The 21,723-nt window shown below is 52.6% G+C and overlaps 1 protein-coding gene across 5 annotated transcripts in view; it reads right to left on the bottom strand.

Moving 5' to 3' along the window:
• The window catches only part of Ccdc57 (coiled-coil domain containing 57), a 108,836-nt gene that overhangs the window by 42,864 nt on the left and 44,249 nt on the right, over positions 1-21,723 (bottom strand). For 4 of the 5 annotated variants that reach the window (XM_060386225.1, XM_060386227.1, XM_060386226.1 and 1 more), the window contains exons 8-15: positions 20,838-20,996; positions 18,352-18,514; positions 17,720-17,854; positions 9,141-9,354; positions 8,441-8,593; positions 5,887-5,987; positions 4,647-4,820; positions 1,414-1,627 (exon numbers count right to left, since the gene is read on the bottom strand). In XM_060386225.1, the coding sequence (XP_060242208.1) occupies positions 1,414-1,627; positions 4,647-4,820; positions 5,887-5,987; positions 8,441-8,593; positions 9,141-9,354; positions 17,720-17,854; positions 18,352-18,514; positions 20,838-20,996 (1,313 nt within the window). Of the gene's footprint in view, positions 1-517; positions 1,002-1,413; positions 1,628-4,646; positions 4,821-5,886; positions 5,988-8,440; positions 8,594-9,140; positions 9,355-17,719; positions 17,855-18,351; positions 18,515-20,837; positions 20,997-21,723 lie in introns of those variants that run through there. The other variant, XM_060386228.1, reaches the window with a different exon arrangement.

The raw sequence follows: 21,723 nt of genomic DNA, 5'->3' as shown, positions 1-21,723 counted from the left end.
AAGACCTTAATTGGTACAGAGCTTGCCTAGCAAGTATGAAGCCCTGGGGTAGGTGCTCAGCACCACAGAACACTGTTCTGGGGGGTGGAGACCGGAGGAGCAACTCATTCTTGACCAGGCAGGGAGTTCTTCTGAGGCTAGCCTGAGCTATCTGAGACCTTGCCTAAAAATTAAAAACAAGGGGCCAGAGAGATGACTCAGCAGTTAAGAGCCCCGGCTGCTCTTCCAGAGGACCTGGGTTCAATTCCCAGCAATCACATGGCAGCTCACAATGCTGTCTGTCGCTCCAGTTCCAGAGGATCTGACACCATTCCACAAACATACATGTAGGCAAATCACCAATGCACTTAAAAATAATCAAATCTTTAAGAAAGCAACAAATGAACAAACAACAAAACACAAAAAAGTTAGGTGTTGAAAAAAGGCAAGAACTGATGTTGAGCTCTGATTTGGGGAGCATTAGACAGCATTAGACAGCATTAGACAGAGGGAAAGTACAGGAGAGAAAGAGGTGGCCAAAATGGACCTGGGCTCTGCCTGCTTGCAGGGGCTTGGTCCATCTGTGGGCCCATCTTCCCCCTCCTCCGTATTCCCCTCTGTTCTCCGTGGCTGGTCTTGGGACCCCGCATAGGCACTGCACTCTGAACTAACTGCCAGTCCTCACCACCAAGCCACCTCTCCAGCCTTGTTTTCTTTTTTCTTTTTTTTTAAAGATTTATTTATTATTTATACATTATTCTGCCACATGTACATGCCAGGAGAGGGCACAGGATCTCATCATAGATGGCTGTGAGCCACCATGTGGTTGCTGGGAATTGAACTCAGGACCTTTGGTAGAACAGCCAGTGCTCTTAACCTCTGAGCCATCTCTCCAGCCCGCCTTGTTTGTTTTCAAGAGAGGGTCTTACAGCACAGCCCTGGCTGGCCTGGAACTTGTGGTCCTTCTGCCTTAGCCTCTTGAGTGCTGGGATTACAGGTAGGAGCCACTACACTCACCTGTCCTGCATTAAAAAAAAAAAAAAAGCCTGGGTCCCGAGTCTCATTTGCTTCTGGTGGGAAGTCAATCAAGCATCAGCAAACAGCAGCACTCTCTGCGGACCCCTATGGGGCTGGCCTGGGACTGCCTTGCTGCTGGCCTCGCAGGACCTCAGCTGCTCCACGGCTGTTTCTTCCAGATGTGGCCAGAAGAGTGGGTCAAGGGACACCCAGTGCTGAGATGAAGCCCTGCTCTGTGCCTAAGGCGTCTGGCTGGCTCCGTTCCACCGCCAGTGGCCTCCCTGGGAAGCCAGCCTGCAGCCCTCCTTCTGGCCCCAGGCATTTGGCCTCCTGTGACAGAACCATGGCACCACCTTCCCCCCTGCTGGCATGAACCCAGAGGTGGCCTGGCCCACCATCCTGTTCCCAGGTCCTTACCTTTAGGGTGGCCCAGCTCAGCTCGGAGTCTATTCCCCATTTCTAGGAGCTGCTCCCTTTCCAGGTGGAGGCTGAGGATCTTCCTAGCTGCGTCCTTTAGTTTCCTTTGCAGATGCGGCACAGACAGGGTCTGCAGAGGCTGTGCCCCTTCCAGGGGGAAACTAGGGGACTCTGTCTGGTCCTCCATGCCCACAGGTCTCCAGTCAGCCAAACCCTGTACACAAAACCCAACCAGGAGACAGCCCTGTTAGATACTCCCGAAAGCCTGCTGGGGAAATCCGGAGGGCCAGGAGCTGGTGGGGTGGCCCACTGTCCAGCGCACGGATGCTCGCCCACATGGCTGGCAGGCTCACTGGTGACACCCTTCCAAAAGAAAGAGAGCAGAGTGACCCTTCCCCCACGCTTGACTGGGAGTTGGGAACAGTCCCCAGGCCCTGCTGAGCTGCCTCTCCTGGGGGAGGGTTGCAGTTCTCTGGAGACCATAGCCCAGAGCACTCCTTTCCGGGGATGAGCTGCTGAGTCTAGGTGTTTTCAAGTGGAGATAATGAGAGCTTCCACCCAGCCAGCAGGGGCTCCCTGAAGGCCTTTGTGGGCCTGCCCTGGAAGAGAGAAGGAAGGCCCCTGTGAGTCTCCAGCAGTACCCCAGACCTGGGGAGCCTGGGAAGTGTGAACATGGGCCCCTGTGGCAAAGCCACTTCTCACTGCTATGGGCTCCACTCTGCCCTGTGCTGACTGGACCCTCCCTCAGCCCTCCCTTGTTGCCCGGGGACAGGCATGCCTTTCCTTCTCCAACCCTTTCACTTCCTCTGGTCACCCCTTCTTCTGCCTGCCTGTTAAAAGAGTCCCTTCTCCACCCTGAGGCTCAGCTCTGGTCTCCTTTCCCTGAGAAAGCCTGCCGGGGAGGCAGAGTCAAGTAGACACAGACACGTACCCGAGAAGCACCATGTGCTCCTTGTTCAGCCTGGACTTGGGAGCCAACCCACACCTGCAGAAAACCAGGAGACCAGGTTCTGGCCTGGCCCACCTGCTCTTGACAGTTACGAGAAGCCATGACAATGGGCCACAATTCTGCGCATTTGAGCTCCCTGTCCTGGAACATCCTGGATGCCCTGCTCTGGCTTCCTGGTCCTTGCCAGCGCTGGCAGGTGCCTGTGCCCTCTGGGTGCTACTGTTCCTCAGGTAGCCTGAAGTGTGTGGGTGATTGCACCTATAGGTGACTGCACCTAGGTGCTTCTGGCATCTGCTGCAGGCCACAAGAGACTGAAGGGCTCACAGAAAGACACAGCAGAGGAAAGAACCCTGAGTCAGGGAAGGTCCTAGGGGAAGCTCTGACCAAGCCAGGCAAGCGCAGCAGGTTCCCAGGGGGCACTGTTACAGACCCAACTCTCCATGTGTTTACTCACTAATGCTCTGATGTAGGAGTCACTTCACATTTCCTTCTTAAAAATCATTCTTATTACATCTGTCTGTCTGTGTGGGGTGCTGTGTATGCCACTGTGCACATGTTGTGGAGGACATGGGTCCCAGGGGGTGCACTTGGCCTCAGGCTTGACAGCAAGTGCCTTTGCCTGCTGACAGAGCTTGCTGGCCTCCGCTTCGTTGTCTGTTCTCTTGGCCTACATCACTTCAGGATTTCCTCTGAAATTGGTGGACTGCAGTCTCTCCTGGCTGAGATGGTCAGCTGGAACCTTTTCCAGCTGGCATCTGAACCCTCCTAGTACAGCCATTTGGAACTGGCATTGTTCAGCGAGCCCTGACCCTGGACCTGGAGTGAGAGGTTGTGGAGCAGCTTCTGGACACAGGCACTGGTGGCTGCAAGGTCTTGGACCGTGGGAGTGGGCACACGCACGTGTCCTCTATTTCTCTACGCTTCAGGACAGCTGAGGCCACTGCCCATGGTTCCAGCTCATCAGCTCCCTTGGAAGCATTGATTTCTAGGCTTCCCAGTCTCTGGGCATCTAACACTTGGTCCAGATGGGGGCCATGCTGCCAGGCAGTGGGTACCAGCCTGCAGCCTTGTCCAGCAGGGCACTCATGTTTCTGTTGCTTCATTCCCAGAATGACTTCACAGTGCCAAAATCATAGCTACTAAGACCCAGCAGGGGCAGGGTGCCTGCTAACTGCATTTTACATCCGTGAGTGCTGAGGCCGAGGCCCACTGCTCCAAACCACTCTACCACCATTTAAAAGCCAGTGTGATATGGCGTGCTGAGCTGCCCACTGACTTGAGCCTGGGGAGGGTGGGGTGCAGGGACCCTGGGTGAGCACAGCTCAATACATCCATGTTGGTTAGTTCAGGCTCTTGCTGGAGCCTCAGCTCCCTCAGTCCCATGCCTGCCCCGCTTCTTCTTAGACACAGCCTCTGCCAGAGGCCACGGCTGTGTTCCTGTCCTTGTAATATGGTGCCATAAGGACATACAGTGTCTTAAATGTCTCAGCTGAGTGCCTAGAACCTGTGGTAAGTAATAGGTCACCACCAGCAACCACAGGGGCCACGAGCCACTGCAGGTCGGCACAGGTAGCCAAAAGTGACATAAGTCACCACTGTCACTGCGGGTCAGCTGGCAGGGGGGAGAGCACTGTAGGTTACAGTGGTTCAATGCAGGGGCAGGCCATCGTGGGTCAGGACACATCACCCGAGGTCACCCAATGACCAGAGGGCCTCAGGGGCACAGCTGCAGAGGTAAGGCCATCACCCTTCCTCCCCACGGCTCTCTGGGGACCGTAGGTGGGAAGAATGGGCTGCACTTCCTCAGCGGAGGTCCAGGGCCCTCTCTGTAGCTTAGGCTCTGTCATGGGATGCTGAGGACTCAGCTGCTCAGTCCTCAGCCCTGGCCACAGTGCTGACCAGATGCTGAGAGCTCTGTGGCCCTTCTCTCACAGGCAAGCCAGATGAGCTCACAGAGCGCCTTCTCGGCCGTCAGCCCAGGCCTGTCTGTGGACAGGTAGAATTCTCTGCAATGTGTTTCCGAAGGAAGGCTACTCAGTCACAGAGGGCATGGGCTCCATTCCAGCAACAGTATGGCCAGCCAAAGAAGTGTGGCAAGCCCACAGAGAAAAGCGGTGGGTGACAAGGAAGGCAGTGTCTGGGAAGTTAACCCGTGGGCACGACTGCCTGGCTTCACAGACCAGGAACCCAGCCAGGTGCCAGCGGACGTGTTTGCCTTCAGCAGTGGAAGCTGATGGCCCACGGTGGGAGACAGTGGCGGCAGTCCCGCCTGTGCAGCACCCACCTCTCTCTGTAGCTGCCGCCTGTGAGGAGGCTCTCGCTGGGGACCTGCCATTGTGAGGTGCTTCCTTAGCTCAGCCACCTGCTGCTGCAGCTCCGAAACCTCCAGGTGCATCTGCCCCACTTCCCTGGGGAGCTCGTGCTGGACAGTGCCCAGCTCCAGGGGTCTGTGCCGCAGCTGGGAATCAGGCAGAGAGCGAAGTTAGGCTGGAGGGGCTGTCCAAGGAAGGACGGGAGCATGAGGTGCCAGGGTGAAGCAGGGCCAAGTGGCTGTTCCTTCTCTGGCTGTACATACTGATCTGGGACCTGCCTCTGTGTGTTCTACTTCTGTGCAGTCCATGCCAAGGCCCTCAGAGGAGAAGATCTTCATGAAGGTGAGTTACATCCTCCCTCGGGCCCTGGTTCCCAGGAAGACATGAACTGCTGCTGGAACACTGCCCGTGACTAGGGAGTCCTTTCTATGGAAAGGGCAAATGGAAGGCTGGATGAGGTAGCCCGAGCCTTTAATTCCAGCACTTGGGAGGCAGAGGCAGGTGGATCTCCGGGAGTTCTAGGCCAGCCTGGTCCACATAGTGAGTTCCAGGACACACAGGGTTCTGTAGAGAGACCATCTCAAAAGACCAAAACTGGGGGTGGGGGTGCAGAGGAGACAGGAAGGAAGTGAGTGTGAGGGGGAAGCTACAAAAGGCAGGGACAGGCAGGGGCTACAGTTCAGTTGACAAAGTGCTTTCCTAGCATGCATGAAGCCCTGGGCTTAACTGCCAACATCACACAAACAGGGTGCAGTGGTGCATGCCTGTGACTCCAGCACTTGGGAGGTAGAGGCAGAAAGATCGGAAGTTCAAGGCCATCCTCAGCAAGTATGAGGCCAACCTGGGTTACATGAGAACCTAGCTTAAAAAAAAAAAAAAGACAGTGGGAGAAGTGGCTGTGGTGGATGTGAGGTTGAGAAAGCAGAGTTGGGGGCCAGCTCTCTCTGTAGCCATGAATGACCTTGACTCTCCTGCCTCTCCCCCCTGGGTTGGGATACAGGCACTCATCACCGTATCAGGCTTCCCTGTGAGCCACCCACCCATAGCCACACACAAGATAAACCAAACACTGTACAGCACAGTCCTTTGGTTGGGAAGACACCAAGGTCAGTAAGGTCACACCTGGCACCTCGCAGAGCCTGCGCCTGCGTCCAAACCTGGTTCTTCAGTAGGAGGTGCGAGTAAACCTTACGTGTCCGGGGCTAGTCTCACCTTCTTTCTGAGCTGCGTCAGCAGCAGGTTCAAGAGATGCACTCTGTCTCCAAGTTTTCTGAGTGCCAGCGCAGTAGACTCCTGGTCTGCCAGGGCCGGACCTGCAGAGAGAGCAGCGTCTCTCAGCCTCCCTGCACAGTTGAACCTCTTTTCCCCCAGAGGCTCACTGAAGCTCCTAACTGACCTCGAGGTAAATTGTGTCCATCCTTGAACCAAGAATTGGGTCCCTAGAGAGACCAGAGGCGCACTGACTGTCCAGTACAGAGTTGGGTCCCTAGAGAGACCAGAGGCACGCTGACTGTCCAGTACACCCTTACGGACAGAGTAGACCTCAGGATGAAAGCCAGCCTTACCACGTCAGGTAAATTTTCCCACCTAAACACAGGACCATTTATTCGAAAAGTAAGAGAGAAAAGATGCTCACGTAATACCTGGGGCAAAGATGCGACACCCGATATTCTAAGCTATTTGAGTGGAAATAATACATGGAAAATACATACATACAGAATAATAAGAATGATAAATGTATGTACAGCTGTTCTTTTGAGAACACTCAGGGCACCTAGGCCTGGTGGCTCACAGCTATAAATTCCAGCTGCTGAGGACGTGGAGGAAGGAGGATCACGGCTCACAGAACCAGACGAGCAAAACAGACAGGACCAGAGACTTCTTCCCAGAAGTTTGAGAACCTGATGAAACAGATGATTTCCTAGCATAAGGTAACAAGAATATATAAAAAGAAAATATACCAGCTGGCAGAGGTGGCATACGCCTGTAATCCCAGCACTCAGGAGGCAGAGGCAGGCAAATCTCTGTGAGTTCAAGGCCAGCCTGGTCTACAAAGTGAGTCCAGGACAGCCAGGGCTACACAGAGAAACCCTGTCTCAAAAAACCAAAAAACCAAAAAACCCACCCCTGCCCCCGACCAAAAGAAAGAAAGAAAGAAAGAAAGAAAGAAAGAAAGAAAGAAAGAAAGAAAGAAAGAAAGAAAGAAAGAAAATATGCCAGCAGTGGTGGCACAGGCCTTTAGTCCCAGCACAGAGGCAGATGGATCTCTGTGAGCTTGAGACCAGCCTGGTCTACAGAGTGAGTTCCAGCACAGCCAGGGCTACACAGAGGAACCTTGTCTTGGGGGAAATAAAGATGAAAATAAGAACAGTCCCGTAACTACAAATACATTAAGTTTCAAAGCTTCCAACAAGGAAAACTCTAGGCTCTGGTGATTTCAAAGTTGAATTCTACAAATAATTTAAGAAAAATGTGTGTCTGATCAAGCATATTTCTAAGGACAGAGTAGCCCTGGTTCTAAACTCTGACCTGAACATTAGAAAAAAGCAAATGAATATTGCATAAGTGTAACCCGCTCCTGAGCCAAACATAGTAGTTCTGGTGTCTCTACCAGACACTGGCAAGCAGGGCCCAGGAGCCCACGAGGAGGCGTGCCACAGTCTCTGGGCTCCTTCCCAGGAAGGAGAGGTGTGACAGGACAGAGAGTAGGTTTCACCCTGCTTTACTCACTATCACAATGGCATACAGAAGAGTCTGGAAGATGAGTGAGAGATAGCCCTGGTCAGGGCTGGGGCCCCTGGATGACCCATGTGCGCCTCAGGCACTGGGGGTGTCCTCGGCACCCCATACACACTCCTGTCCAGAATGAGAGCACCGGAAGCCTGACAGCAATGACGCCTGTCCCCTGTGCTCCTGCCTCAGCGCCCGTGTCAGCTCTGCACCATGAGAGCGGACGCCTGGCAAGGCCTGAGGGCACAGGGACCACAGACTTCTGGGACTTGGCATCGTGAGTGCTGCTTCAGGTCCCTCAGCGGCCCAGGCGTTTGAGCGCTTGCTCCCCAGCTGGTGGCGCTGTGTAGGGAGGCCTAGCAGGAGCTGTGTCACCGCAGGCTAACGACCCGCACCATTTGCAGTTCGCCCTCGGCCTGCTTGGTGCTTATGGTTCAGGATGTGCTCTCGACATGCTGGCCCAGTGGCCATCCCTGTCTGCTGCCTCGGCCCTGTCCTTTAGTCTCTGACCCTATGCACACATACGTCAGAATAAATGTTTTCTTCTGTACATTGTCTAGTTCATGGTGTTTTTTCACAGCAACAATAAAGTAACCACTACATTCACTGTGACAGCCAGGGCAGATTCCACAAGCTCAGGAAAAGGTGGTCACGGTCACACGGGAATGCAAACCCACACTGGCAGGGTGTACCACAGCCTGCAAGATGGCTACCCAGGAAGACAGGCTATACACACTCAGGGGCTCTCCTGCAAGCTGCTGACTGACGGGGAAACACAGCACTGTGAAGTCTGGCATTGCTCACTAAAACACTTTAGACAGAAGACACCAGACATACACACACGTGCCCCATAATTCCACTTACGTGAGAAGACAAAGTTCCTTCCCATCACCGGGGACTTCCAGGAGACAGGCCTGATGGCGGGGAGCACTGTGCTCAGCATGCATGCATTTGGAAGGCCTGTCTCTAGTCCACCTCAGTTTTCACCGTCAGTGTCACCGGGATAGCATAAGGTTCGGGCGTCCGGGGCACTCACCGGCTGCTTCTGCAGAGCCGCAGGCACCAGGGTGTGGGTCAGCAGTGGTCAGGGATGTCTTCACTGGCTCTTCCATGCCTTGCAGCTGCTCTTCCAGAGCCTTAATTTTATCCTTTAGGTTTTGCATTTCTGCTTCAAGGGCCAGAACATAATCTGCCAAAGCACACACTCACTGGCACGCTGGCTCCGCTTGGCTGCTGCTACAGCTGCAGGCGCCTCAGCTCCCCTCCCCTGGTCTCCCAGGCCCGGGCTCCCAGGACCTCCCTCTGCCTCTCAGCTCAGCTTCCATGAGCTCCAGGAAGGCTTTGGGACCAGGCGTGAGGACTTGCCTGCCTCCACTCCCACAGGCTTTGTGGTAACTCCCACATCAGGGACTTGTCCCTTAGAAGCAGCCATGGTGCCTGCTAAGAGCAAGCGTGGGTGTGGCTGCCACCTCAGGCCCACCACAGCATGCTCCTCCTGAGGAAGGCCTAGCCGGCAGCCTACTGATCAGGCCCCATCTGCCCCGCGCTTGCCAGGCCATCAAACATGTGTCCTGCACTCCCTGCCATGTCACCAAACAAACACCATTCAATACAGAACTTGAGTCTCTGTTGCACTTTGTCACCTGTCTAGGGGTGCACACGCCCTGTTCTTTACTGCTCCTGGGACCCCACCATCTTCTCATCCTTCCTCCTCACCTCCACCTCTCCCTGCTCACCTGGAGGGGCCGAATCTCCTCCAGCCTTGGGATCAGGACCTGCATCTAAACACTCTTCCGAGTGAGCAGGGGGATGATGCCCGCTCAGCATTTCCATCTCTCTCCTCATCTGTGCAACAGCGTTCCGCAGACCTGCGTTCTGTTCCTGGAGCCTCTGGATCTCACTAGATGGAAAATCTTTCCTCATTTCTCCTTCATGCTGCTGTGCAGGTACCTACCAACCACACAGATCAAAGGAGAATAAGTACGGATACAAACGAGAGGTCCTGTGTGAGAAGTTTTGGTGTGTTTAAAACTCAGTTATGTTATGCTTTGTAAACATGTTTTTGTTTTAATCCATGTGCGGTAGATGGGGCTGACTCAGAGGGTCCACGCCAGCAAGAGCCCGGTGCTGGCTCTGAGAGGGGCTTTTGCCAACTGCAGATAGTTTTCATTCTGAGGACTCTGACAAGCAATAAACAGTAGAGCCAGGAGAGAGATTGGGGGCTCTGAGAAAAAAGAAGGGTGCTGGTGCTCCCACTGCTGCTCCTGGTTGTTGATGCAGTTTGATGAGAAGTTGGAGATACCCTGAAACGAAGATTTGACTTGCCCCAAGGTACCCAACAACCCTAAGCAGCAGGAAGTAGCTAAAGGAAAATGACGCCCCCTTTCCCCTGCAACCTTCCTTCTCTCCTACCTTGTGTTGGGGTGGTGGAAGGGATTTGGGTTGAAATGGAGGAAGAGGCGTTAAGAACCCGAATAAGGTAGGTAAAAAGTTTGCCAACAAGGCCCTTTGCTCCAGCTGACCTTGGAGCCACGTCCTGTCCTCTGGAACTGTGTTCCCTCTGAGCGGAACAGCCACCACCTTCACCAGAATAGCAGGGTATTTGCGAGACAACCTCGAGATCAGGCTTGCTGACTGCTGACACTCCCTCACAGGCGGGAATGAAGGGGTCTCTGGGCCCTCACGTGTCTGTGTCTCTCACTCAGGAGTATGCAATCTTGCCCTAAGTGCATGCGACCTTATGGTCTAGAGACATGTCAGAATGTATATAGACTGTGGAGGCTAACTGAGGGCAGGAAGCTCTACCTATGGGGCTACAGGACCGTCACTGTCCACACAGCTGCTCCTACCGTTTTTCCCGAATTCATGTTCCTGAAAGCAGCCCCTCACACTTGCTCTGTAAGAAAGCTCAGGAACTCTGAGGTTCCCCAGCTGGACTTAGCAGACTCACCCCTGGTGTGTCACCAGCGCTCTATGGAGGGAACATGCCTGCTTCTGTTCTCCCACAACACGGTGACCCTGATAACCCAGAAGCACATGCCTTGAGAGGCGGAGATCTGAGAGGCACGCCATGACAAGGTTGCTAGTGGCTGGATTCAGAGTCAGACACTGATCACGGGGGCTAGGAAGGCAGAAGGGCACTGGGGGCTCTGCAGGTGGGTGACTGTTCACTCACAGGCCTGTGTTTGGCACATCCCAGGATTTATGAAGATTTTTTAAGTTTTAAAAAAGATTTCTTTCTTTCTTTCTTTCTTTCTTTCTTTTTTTTTGTTTGTTTTTGTTGTTGTTGTTGTTTTTGTTTTGAGACAGGGTTTTTTCTGTGCAGCCTTGGCTGTCCTGGAACTCTCTTTCCAGACCAGGCTGACCACAAACTCACAGAGATCCACCTGCCTCTGCCTCCCACCCCATCCTCTCCTTCAGTGCTGGGATTAATGGCATGTGCCACCATGCCTGGCTTGTTTATTGGTTTTTAGAGACAGGGTTTCTCTGTGTATCCCTGCCTGTCTTGACTCTGTAGACCAGGCTGCTGGTGAACTCACAGATCCACCTGCCTCTGCTTTGCCAGTGCTGGGATTAAAGGTGTGTACCATCCCTGCCTGGCCAAGATTTATTTACTTTTATTTTATGTGCATTCGTGTTTGGCCTGCATGCATGTCTGTGTGAGGATGTCGGATCCCCTGGAACTGGAGTGACAGACAGTTGTGAGCCGCCACGTGGGTCCTGGGAATTGAACCCGGATCCTCTGGAAGAGGAGGCAGTGCTATTAACTGCTGAGCCACCTCTCCAGTCCTGGCTTTAAGAATTCTATGCAGTTTTAGAACAATCCAAAAATTCACTGGGTACAGTACATCTGAAAGCAGAGAGACGAGCAGGAGTTAAAAATGCATCGGAAAGCATCCAAACAGGTCAGGAGAGCAGAGCTCCTGGGGCCTGGGGACAACATGAGCTGCAGACAAACTGACACTCACTCAGAACAAGAAGGGGAAGAAAAAAATCCTCATGACCAGAGGGATTTCACATGTCCTATCAGTGCAGACTGAGTTGAGTCTGACCTGTTACCAGCGTCTCTGGTCATAAGCCAAGCAAGAGCCAGCACAGGAATCCTAGCCGATCTCCTGAAGAGACACGAATGTGTCCAACACCACAGCTAAAAGGATTCATGGATTTTTATGTTCTGACTGTTTTGACTGCAAGTCTGTACATGCATATTTGCACTATATGCGTGTCACACAGAGGCCGGAAGAGGGTGCTGAACACCTGGCACTGGAGTTACAGATGGCTGTGAGCGGCCATCTATGGCGGCCATCTGTGTGGCGGCCATCTGTGTGGTCCTGGGAACTGAACCTAGGTCCTGTGCAAGAGCAGCAAGTGCTCTTAACTGTGGAGCCATCACTCTAGCCTCCTTCCCTCCCTTACACCTGTGACGCCAAGCTGGCTCTCCTCATCTCAGGCTGGCTACATCTTCTCCTTCTTGGGGTCCCCAAGGTGACAACTCTGGAGCATGAGGGCCACCCGTCTGATCTGCCCTAGACAATGAGTCAAGTTCCCATGAACAGGTGCCAGACAGGAGCCTGTAAAATGACTGTGTCACAGTCAGCCAATCCCAGTTAGCCGAGGAAGCCTATGGCAAGTTTGGTGTCAGCCTCTTGCACAGCACAGGCCCCTGGCCATTCAGACACAGTCCCCAGGTGCTCCCAGTGGGGCCTGCGGCCCTACTCGGTGACCCTCAGGCAGCAGCTCCGATGCTGACTTCTGAGGCTCCCCAGCAGGGCAGGGGGGGAGCAGCCCTCAGCATTTGGCTCAGCTTTGTGTACGGCTGCCCGTCGGGAGCTAGCAAGGGCTTCTCCCGAGCACTCTGGCCCATCACTCCACTCCTTGCACACGCTGGCATATCTGGGAATCACACTGGGCACTCCGGTTGTTGCCCAAGATCAAGGGTGCACTTAAGGGGGTGGTGGGCGTGGGCTGTTCCTGATGACAGAGCACACTTCTAACGCTTATTGTTTGCCCAACAAAGAAGCCAGCCAACCGGCAGGCCTTGCTGGCCTGCTCAGCTGGTACTTGGAGACAAACGTCCTCTTTTGATTGCTAGCCTAGGGGAAAAGTACAAGAAAGCTTCCAGTAAGGCACCATTGATGAAAATAAGTGCTTTCTCCTCCGTCATCTGTCTATAGTGTTCCCTGTGCTCAGGCTGGGGAGCGCTTCATCTGTCTATAGTGTTCCCTGTGCTCAGGCTGGGGAGCGCTTCATCTGTGACCTCAGGAAAGCCTGGCAGGAAAGGCCTGTGGGTACTAAAGCTATGGACCCTCACCTTGAGGATCCCCTTGAGATCTCTCTGCTTGTGGGAGAAATATGACCACAACTGCTAGGGTGTGTCCTCAGTGCTCAGTCCCTAGGGCCACCTGCCTCACAGGTCCCAGGAGGGTCACAAGTATCTTCAACCAACTTTCCTGCCATGGGCCAAGTTTGGAACTTGAGTGTGAGAGCTCGGAGGAGAATTTGGTTGCTGTTGTAAACTACTCAGCCCCGGCAAGCCCACCGCATGGCTCCGGGCAAGCGCCAGCTGCCGGCACCAGAGCCATCCATCAGTTCCAGTGCAGGTACTATCCTCCCTGTGTCTCCTTCTTGTGATCTGGGAACTTGGCCTTCAAGGGAATGTCAGCTTAGCAGGAGAAAGACAAGTCTTAGGCAGCTATCCCTCAGGAATGGCCCACAAGAACTTCAGTATTTGTACCCCAGAGACCTGATGAAAGGGCAGATTTTTTTTCATAAAGGGGCAGATGTTCGACTACTGAAAAAAAAAAAAAAAAAAAAAGACACCGTGTGCTAAAGCCATCTGAGAGAAGAGAACCCCAATCAAGAAAACGCCTCCGAAAAATCAGGCTGTAGGCTAACCTGTAGGGCATTCTCTTAGTTAGTGATTGATGGGGAGGGCCCAACCCACTGTGGGTGGAGACATCCCTGGGCTGGAGGTCCCAGGTTCTACAGGAAAGCAGGCTGAGCAAGCCAGTGAGCAGCGCCCTCCATGGCCTCTGCGCCAGCTCCTGCCTCCAGGTTCCTGTCCTGCTTGAATTCCTGCCCTGACTTCCTTCAATGATGGACTATGATGGAGAAGTGTAAACTGAGTAAACCCTTTCCTCCCCAACTTGCTTTTGGTCATGGTGTTTCCTCACAGCAATAGAAACACTGACTAGCGACCATTAAAGGAAGTCCTGGAAAAGGGTCACACCGAGTTAAGCCTTGTCTTCAAAGGGGCGCAGAGTAGGAGAGCCTGTAGAGAGCCAGCCCAGGCTGAGCTTTAGTGCCATCTGTGGGAGTTTTCTGCAGCTTCAGGATCATATAACCATAAACTGGGTTCAACAGAAATTTATTCTCTCCTGTTAGCAGGCCCAGAGCCCGAGATTACGCTGTGAGGAAAGCTGTGCCTCATCTAAAGGCTTGCAGAGGATCTGTTCCGGCCTTGTCAGCATCTGGTGCTTGTTAGTAATCCTTGCTGTTTGCAAGGATTGTAAATTTGTCCCCTGGTCTCTGCCCCTGCCATCACACGGCCATCCTGGGCATCTGCATGTCCTCTCCTCTTAGCACAGCAGGCACAGGGAACAGGGCGTGGGGCCGTGCTGCTCCAGCATGGCTCATCTTAATTTACTCCCCCCTCAGCTATACGATCTCAGTGAGTCATACGCTGAAGTTTGCTGTGGGGAATGCAGCTCAGCCCACAGGCATCCTGTAACCAGTGTCTGACTGAAGCCATCACCGAGCTGCTAGACCAGGACACGTGGAGGAAAGGCCATCTTCTTCCATCTGCCATTACTCAGACAACATGCATGAAGTCATGGCCTGTGTACAGAACTCCAGCCTCTTACCCAGGATTTAGTGATGGAAAGGGCTCCTAAGCCAGCTGGCTGAGTAAGACCACTTGACTTGAAAGTCTGGCCATTTGAGCATGATGCCTGGAATATGCATGCTGTAAGGAGAGAACCTAAATTCCCTAAGGTTGTCCTCCGACTCTACCCATGTGGTATGTGCACACATGCGCACACACATGCACACAGAATAAATAATGTAACAAAAAAAAACCTGACTACATCCTGAAATGCTATTCTGGACATTTGGCAGTACACTCAATTTTCCAAAATTGACACCATTAACTGATGAGGTTAATAAAAGAGGAAGCACTATTTTGCATTTTAAAAATGAAGGCCTGTATCTCCAACCAAGGACCATGTATGGATATAACCTAGAACCCCTGCTTGGATGTAGCCTATGGTAGCTCAGTATCCAAGTGGGTGTCCTAGTAAGGGGAGCAGGGACTATTTCTGACATGAACTCAATGGCTGGCTCTTTGACACCCCCCCCACACACACACACCCGAGGGAGGAGCAGCCCTGCTAGGCCACAGAGGAGGACTGTGCAGCCAGGCCTGAAGATACCTGATAAGCTAGGATCAGATGAAAGGGGAGGAGGACCTCCCCTATCAGTGGACTTGGAAAGGGGTAGGGAGAAGATGAAGGAGGAGGGTGGGATTGGGAGGGAATGAGGGAGAGGGCTACAGCTGGGATACAAAGTTAATAAACTGTAACTAATATTAACAAAATAAAAATTTAATATAAAAAAATGAAGGCAAGGCAGCTGTGGCACACGCTGTCCCAGAACTTGGGAGGCAGAGGCAGGTGAATCTCTATGAGTTTGAGGCCAGCCTGGTCTACAGGACAGCCAGGGCTACACAGAGAAACCATTTATTGAAAAACTAAAAAAAACAAAACAAAACAAACAAACAAACAAAAATCCACAACAACAACAATTCAATGCTCTGTATAGTCTATATAGTGAGCTGCAGGACAGCCAAAGATGCATAGTGAGTCCTGGTCTAAAAAAAAAACAAAAACAAAAATAGCTGGGCATAGTGGCTCACACCTTTAACCCAAGCACTCAGGGAGGCAGAGGCAGGCAGATCTCTGTGAGTTCGAGCCTGGGTCTACAAAGCAAGTCCAGGGAGCCAAGGCTACATAGTCTTGAAAAAAATAAAAAACACAGAAGCAACCAAACCAAAATATCTGGGCACAGGTTCTTTTCTGAGACTGATACTCCAACCAAGAATCATGCATGGAGACAACCTAGAACCCCTGCACAGATGTAGCCCATGGCAGTTCAGCCTCCAAGCAGGTTCCCTAGTAATGGGAACAGGGACTGTCTCAGACATGAACTCTGGCTCTTTGATCACCTCCCCTGATGGCCCAGCACCCTTACCAGGCCACAGAGGAGGACAGTGCAGCCAGTCCTGATGAGAACTGATAGGCTAGGGTCAGAGGGAAGGGGAGGAGGACCTCCCTATCAGTGGACTGGGGAAGGGACATGAAAGGAGATGAGGGAGGGAGGGTGGGATTGGGAGAGGTTGAGGGAGGGGGCTACATGTGGGATACAAAGTGAATAAATTGTAATTAATAAAAAATAAATACATTAAAAAACAAAACAAAACCCCCAAAGAAAACCAAAGCATTTGTGACTAGCGATGATGTGGGCGTGAGAGGCCTCACCCCAGACAACTCTTCCTGCTCAGGCTCTCCTCCTTTGAGAAGCTGCCACTGCTCACATGCCTGTATTCACAAGGTGGCAGCCCACAGCCAGGAGTACACAGACAGCCAGTCTCCTGTGGCTAAACAATCCAGGGAGCAGAGGTGGGACCCTCAATATGTCCTGCGATGTCATGTGCTCAGGTTCAGCACAGGGAGGAAATCACTCCCGGGCCGTGAGCTTCACAGCAGGACAGTGAGGAGGAGCGCAGCGACAGAGCACATTTATGTGTGTGGTGCTCAGGCCCTGATCGTGCAGGGAAAGTGCTCTGTCCCTGTACCCTGACCTGTTTAAAAATTCTCAGTCCATGCTGGCCTTAAACTCACAATTTTCTTCCTTCAGCTGCCTGACTACTGAAATTACAAGTGTGTGCCACCACACTTGTGTGAGTGTCCATGTGTGTATGGATGTGTGGTATGACTCTGTAACTTAGTGAATGTTTTAGGCACTAACCCACTTCCCATCCTGTCAAATATTCTTATTTTGGAGTGGGTGGGGTTAGAGACAGGCTAACCCTGTGTAGCTCTGGCTGGCCTGGAACTCACTACGTAGACCAGGATGGTTCCCAACTCACAGAGTTCTGCTGGGATTAAAGGGAGGCACCACCATGCTGGCCCTTGAAATAGTCTCCTTATCTATTTTATGTAGGAGTACTCCATCGGCAAGTACACCTGTGCACCAGAAGAGGGCACCAGATCACATTACAGATGGTTGTGAGCCATCGTGTGGGTGCTGGGAATTGAACTCAGGACTTCTGGAAGAGCAGCCAGTGCTCTTAACCTCTGAGCCAACTCTCAAGGCCCCCTTGAAATATTCTTAACCATGGCCAGGACCACAGCACGCAATAGAGGGACTCTGCCCACCAGGTCTTCCATGGCAACATAACAGAAGCCATAGCCAGAGGACTAAGTCGATGAGGACAGAAATCAGAATATGGCTGCCTTGGGTGGGGAGATGGGACCAAGGGAAGGGTGTAGGGAGCTTTAGAGAGTGAAGAAAGGCTTTCTGGAAGCATATGTGGTACATGTACCCATTAGACTCTCTTCAGGATGCTAGACCTTCTTCATTTTGTCACATTGGGATGTGAGAACACCCATTTAAAATAAAGAAAAAAGCAAGAAAAAAAAGCAAAACCTTTTGCAGGCCCAGGATAATGCTGTTCCCAGCCTCTCCCAGTCTAAGGGTGCCTCTAGGAATCAGCTCTGCTAACAACTGCAACAGCTCAGGCAGGTAGGTCTCCATGCTGGCAGTGCTCACCTCTAAGAGGGAGGCAGTCGGAACCAGGGCAATGTCTCCACAGGTAAAGACTTGCTGCACAAGCCTAATCATCTGAGTTAGCCCCCCGAAACCCACCGCTGTGGAGCTGGTGCCCTCTGACCTTCACACACAACAGGAATGATGAATAACAACAAATAAAATGGTCTGGTCTGGGGAGTGGTGACACAGCCTGAGCACAGAACAAGGAGCGACTCAGCAGCGATCTGACGCTGCCACCTAGTGTACAGGAGGCAGGAACGCGCCTTTCTTCAGCCTCTTTGCAAGTGGGTTTTAGAGCGCCAAAGGCAGAAGAACAGAGAAGGCTGCACTGGCTCGTCCACTTGAACACTGTAAAGTTTGGACTTCCCCCTTTGGAGCTCCTGTCTTTGAGAGAGGCTGGACTAGGAAAGCCTGAGCCAGCCGAGCGCAGGCTGCTGTCTCCTCTGCATTGTGGTGGGAAGGCTCTTGAGGCCAGCAGGGGGCTCACCTGTGCCTCCGGTCCAGTGAGGATGCCGTGTGTCCGCAGCGTGTCCATGGCCTGGTCTCGCTCCAGTGACACAGCCTCCAGCAGTGCCTCCTGCTGGCGCAGCGCCCTCTCTGTCTCCTGGAGCTTTGCAGCAACCTGAGAGAGTGTCATCTGTGGGTGGCGCTGGTCTCGGAGGCCAGACTCCCTTTTGCTTACAAAGTGGCCAGCAGGGTCAAGTGAATGGCCACAAGAGTGATATATATGTCGCTCTCAGCATGCTGGGCCATGGTTGGGGGGGACTTTCCTGTTCAGCTATGGTGCCCAGTTTGCCCTGGCCAGGCAGAGGCCACGCCAATGGGTAGGGACCAAATCAGCACTCCCAGAACCATGCCCCTGTCAGGAAAAAGAACCCCTATAAATACATTTGAGGACAGGGCAGAGACTGGTTTTTGTTCAGATTGGCCTTGAACCTGAGATCCTCCTGCCTCCTTTTCCTGAGCAGCTGGGATTACCGGGCTGCATCAGCACACCGGGACGACTGTGACTCTGCCACAAATTAACTGGTGTTTTCTGAGTTAAAAAATTATATGGCAAGGGCCAAAGCCATCCTGTACTGTCCTGCGTAGACTCCACACCCACAGCACCCAGCACACCTGATCTTTGGCCTTGGTTAGCCCTTGGATCAAAGTCTCTGATCTCTGGATCTGGTCTCGTTCAACGTCATCACAGCGACGCTGCCAGTCTAGGCATAGCTGTACCTGTGCCCGCTCCAGGCTCTGTTCCTTTTCCACGGCCAGGGCCAGTTGCTGTTTGTACCTACAGACACACCCCGATGTCCCATGTTAATTTTCCTGAAGTCCCTTCAGCATGAAGAGCAAAGCTGGGCTGACATGCCATGAGCCTCGGCACGTCCTTCCCATGGCAAGCTTAGCCCACGACAAGGAAGGACACATGTGCGGTACAAGAGAGGCCTGCAGGAACAACAGCCCCTGGGGACAGGCAGACATAGCAGGCACCAACATTCACCAAATGCTGGAGAAAACAGTGCTAGCGGTGGCTGCACTCTGCGGACAGAGCCAGTGTGCAGAGAGGGAAGCTAACCTAACCAGGACTGAGCAAACCCTCCAGAGACCCTCCATAGGGGAAAGCTGGAGCATGGAGTGGGGGGGCACGAAGGCTGAAAAGCAGGAGGGGCTGAGCGTCCAGGTGGGACAGCAGGCTGCAAAGGGGGACAAACACGCCTGCTCATACCGCACAGAAGCCAGGGTGGTGGGAAGCCAGGACAATCCTAAACGCAGGCGCACTTAATGTGTAACTTCCCGGCACAGCTCAAGATAAAGCTGAGAGGGAGCCACGCCCATGCACACTCCTCTGTAACTGACAGGCCCAATGAGCAGATCACAAGGACATGGACACAAAAACACTGTTAGCCACCACTGTGCTCAAGGCGACATTTTCAGAGCCCAGACGGCAACAGGGCATATTTTGTCTGTAAGTCTGCTTAGCCAGCCTTTGGGGCAGAGCACGTTCCAAAGGCACAAAACAGGTTGCAGAGGAAATCAATCACTCAAGATGCATTCTGAATCACAGCAGACTCAGGTAAGAAATCTCTGACAAATGGCACCCAAAACTAAAATCCCCGGGGATTAGTCAACATGGTTCTAAGCCATCTAGTGACCAGAGGACACACAAGGAGACAGTATTTTAGCAGAATGACATCAGGATTTGTTGGGTATGTAGCTAAGCTATGCTTGAGAGGAAACTTTCACTAGCCACCTCTGACAGAAGGGTGTCTCAGTTAATCATCTTGCTCCACTCTTCGGATCAATCAGAACAACAAACCAAAGCCAAAAGAAATAGAAGACGACAGACAGCAGTAGGACTGAGAACAGAAAATTGAGAAAAGTCAAATCCAAAAGCCAGTTCTTACCAAGATCAGCAGAATTGATAGAACTGATAAGCTTCTGGTGAGGCTGGTCTGAGATACAAGAGAGACCATCAAATGAGCAGTGTCAGGGGTAAGAGGGGCCCTAGCTGTCCACTCACATTCGGTAAGATAGCAGGAAGGAGGAACATGCCCACAAGTGGATGACGTGGCTAGATGGACACAAACTACCAAAGTGGACAGAAAAAATACAGAGAGGAAATCTTAAAAAAAAAAAAAAAAAAAGCAGCTATAGACTCAAGCATCATGGCTACTGAGAGTGTAAAGAACCAGCGGCATCCTGACTTCAAAGCAACAAAACCAAACAGGCCAGGGTCAAAGCTGCATGGTAATCCTCCACTCAGGTGTCCAGTCCAGGCTGAGCCACCCCGGGGCAGCCAGATGGGGGTGGGGCAGTCAGGGCTGGCTACAGGGGATCGGGTTTTACAGGGGTACAGTGGTGAGGTATAGATGGCTATGTCTGTCCAGATCCATCCTGTGGACAATGTTTTATTACATCTGGTTGACTTGGTTTCATTATGGAAAACAGGTTCTTATCTCCACTCAAGCACATGTTAACACAATGACCTGGAGCTGGTTGGTGCGGTGGCTCACATCTTTAACCCCAGCACTCAGGAGGCGTAGGCAGATGGACTGCTATGAGGCCAGCCTGGTCTACAGATCGAGTTCCAGGACAGCCAAGGCTACACAGAGAAACCTTTCCAAAAAACAAAACCCAAACTAAAACAAACAAACAAAAACCAATGAACAGGAAAACATGAGCATGTTTTTGTGTGTTTTTTTTTTTTTCCTTTGAGACAGTCTCTGTATGTAGCCCTATCTGTCCTAGAAATGTGTGGATCAGGCTGGCCTTGAACTCACAGCAATCTCTCTGCCTCTGCTTCCAGAGTCCTGGGATTAAGGCTGAAACACAAGCACGTGGAAGGCAGAAGAAGGCGGCCACTGCTCGGCACCATAGCAGCCCTTTGCTGCTTTCCTTGAACCTGAGATTCCTTATCCCAAAGCGTCTGGGCACACCTGCTGGGCCTGGGTGTTTGCTCTCTGTACCACCACGATCTGCTTATGGCTCATTTCCCATCCCTTCCCACAGAGTTCAGGGCCAAGCTTGTTTTATGTGGCTCCAATCCTGAGAACCTGTAGTGGTTCTTGTCCCCAGGAGACACTCAGCACAGACGGCTGCCTTGGGGACAGTACCTGTCTATGTCCTGCTGGAACCTGGCCACCTGGGCTTTGAGCTTCATCCCTTCCTCCTGCAGCATCTGGACCTGAAGGTCTTTGGAGACAGCGTCCTTGGACATCTGATCGATCTGGGCATCCCAAGCAGCTTTCATAGCTGCCGCATCGTCTCGAAGCCTGCACGGGAAGGTGAGAACACAGTGAGGTTCTCTTACACTCTCTCCTGTTCCCACACAGACCAAAGGGATGCACACAGAGCTTCACATGTAGAAAAGCCACGTCAGCACTGGGGAGGCAGAGGCAGGCCATCCCTGTGAGTTCAAGGCCAGCCTGGTCTACAGAGTGAGTCCAGGACAGCCAGGGCCGCACAGAGAGACCGTGCCCAGTGTGGCCATGACAAGCGGAGAACGGGTAGCTTCCCTGGGTCAGGAGGCCGGTGCTGAGAGTTCAAACCTGGCTTTGTGCACAATGAAAAAGGCCACCGTGCCAACATCTCTGCACGTTTGGGAGTGTGGAAACCACACGTGAAAGGCATCAATCTATAGCTGCTGTGGCAATCTGGCGTGACTCTGCTGTATCTGGTTCTGAGGAAATGGGCCTAGAAACACACCTCATCCCTTCTCACCAAGCTTCCTCCCAGGCCAGCCAATACTCCCAGAAACACCTGGTCCAGGGACCTGTCCACTGTGGCCCCTCTCACACTCCACCTCCTTCCTAAACACTTGGCTTGGCTTAGGTGCCAGGGCACAGCTACTGCACTCTCATGATGAAGACCAGTAGATACTGACAGCTCCAAGTGGAGCAGGCTGGTCACCACCAAACCTGCTTTCATCTTAATCCCATATGTGTACCCTGTGGTTTCAGAGAAAACAGAGAGGGTGGCTGCGAAGCCCTGAGGTTTTCA

This window comes from Meriones unguiculatus, chromosome 7 (genome assembly GCF_030254825.1).
Source record: "Meriones unguiculatus strain TT.TT164.6M chromosome 7, Bangor_MerUng_6.1, whole genome shotgun sequence".
Classification (NCBI taxonomy): Eukaryota; Metazoa; Chordata; class Mammalia; order Rodentia; family Muridae; genus Meriones; species Meriones unguiculatus.
The sequence above is the reverse complement of the archived record's forward strand: the minus strand, read 5'-3'. Positions and strand labels throughout refer to the sequence as shown.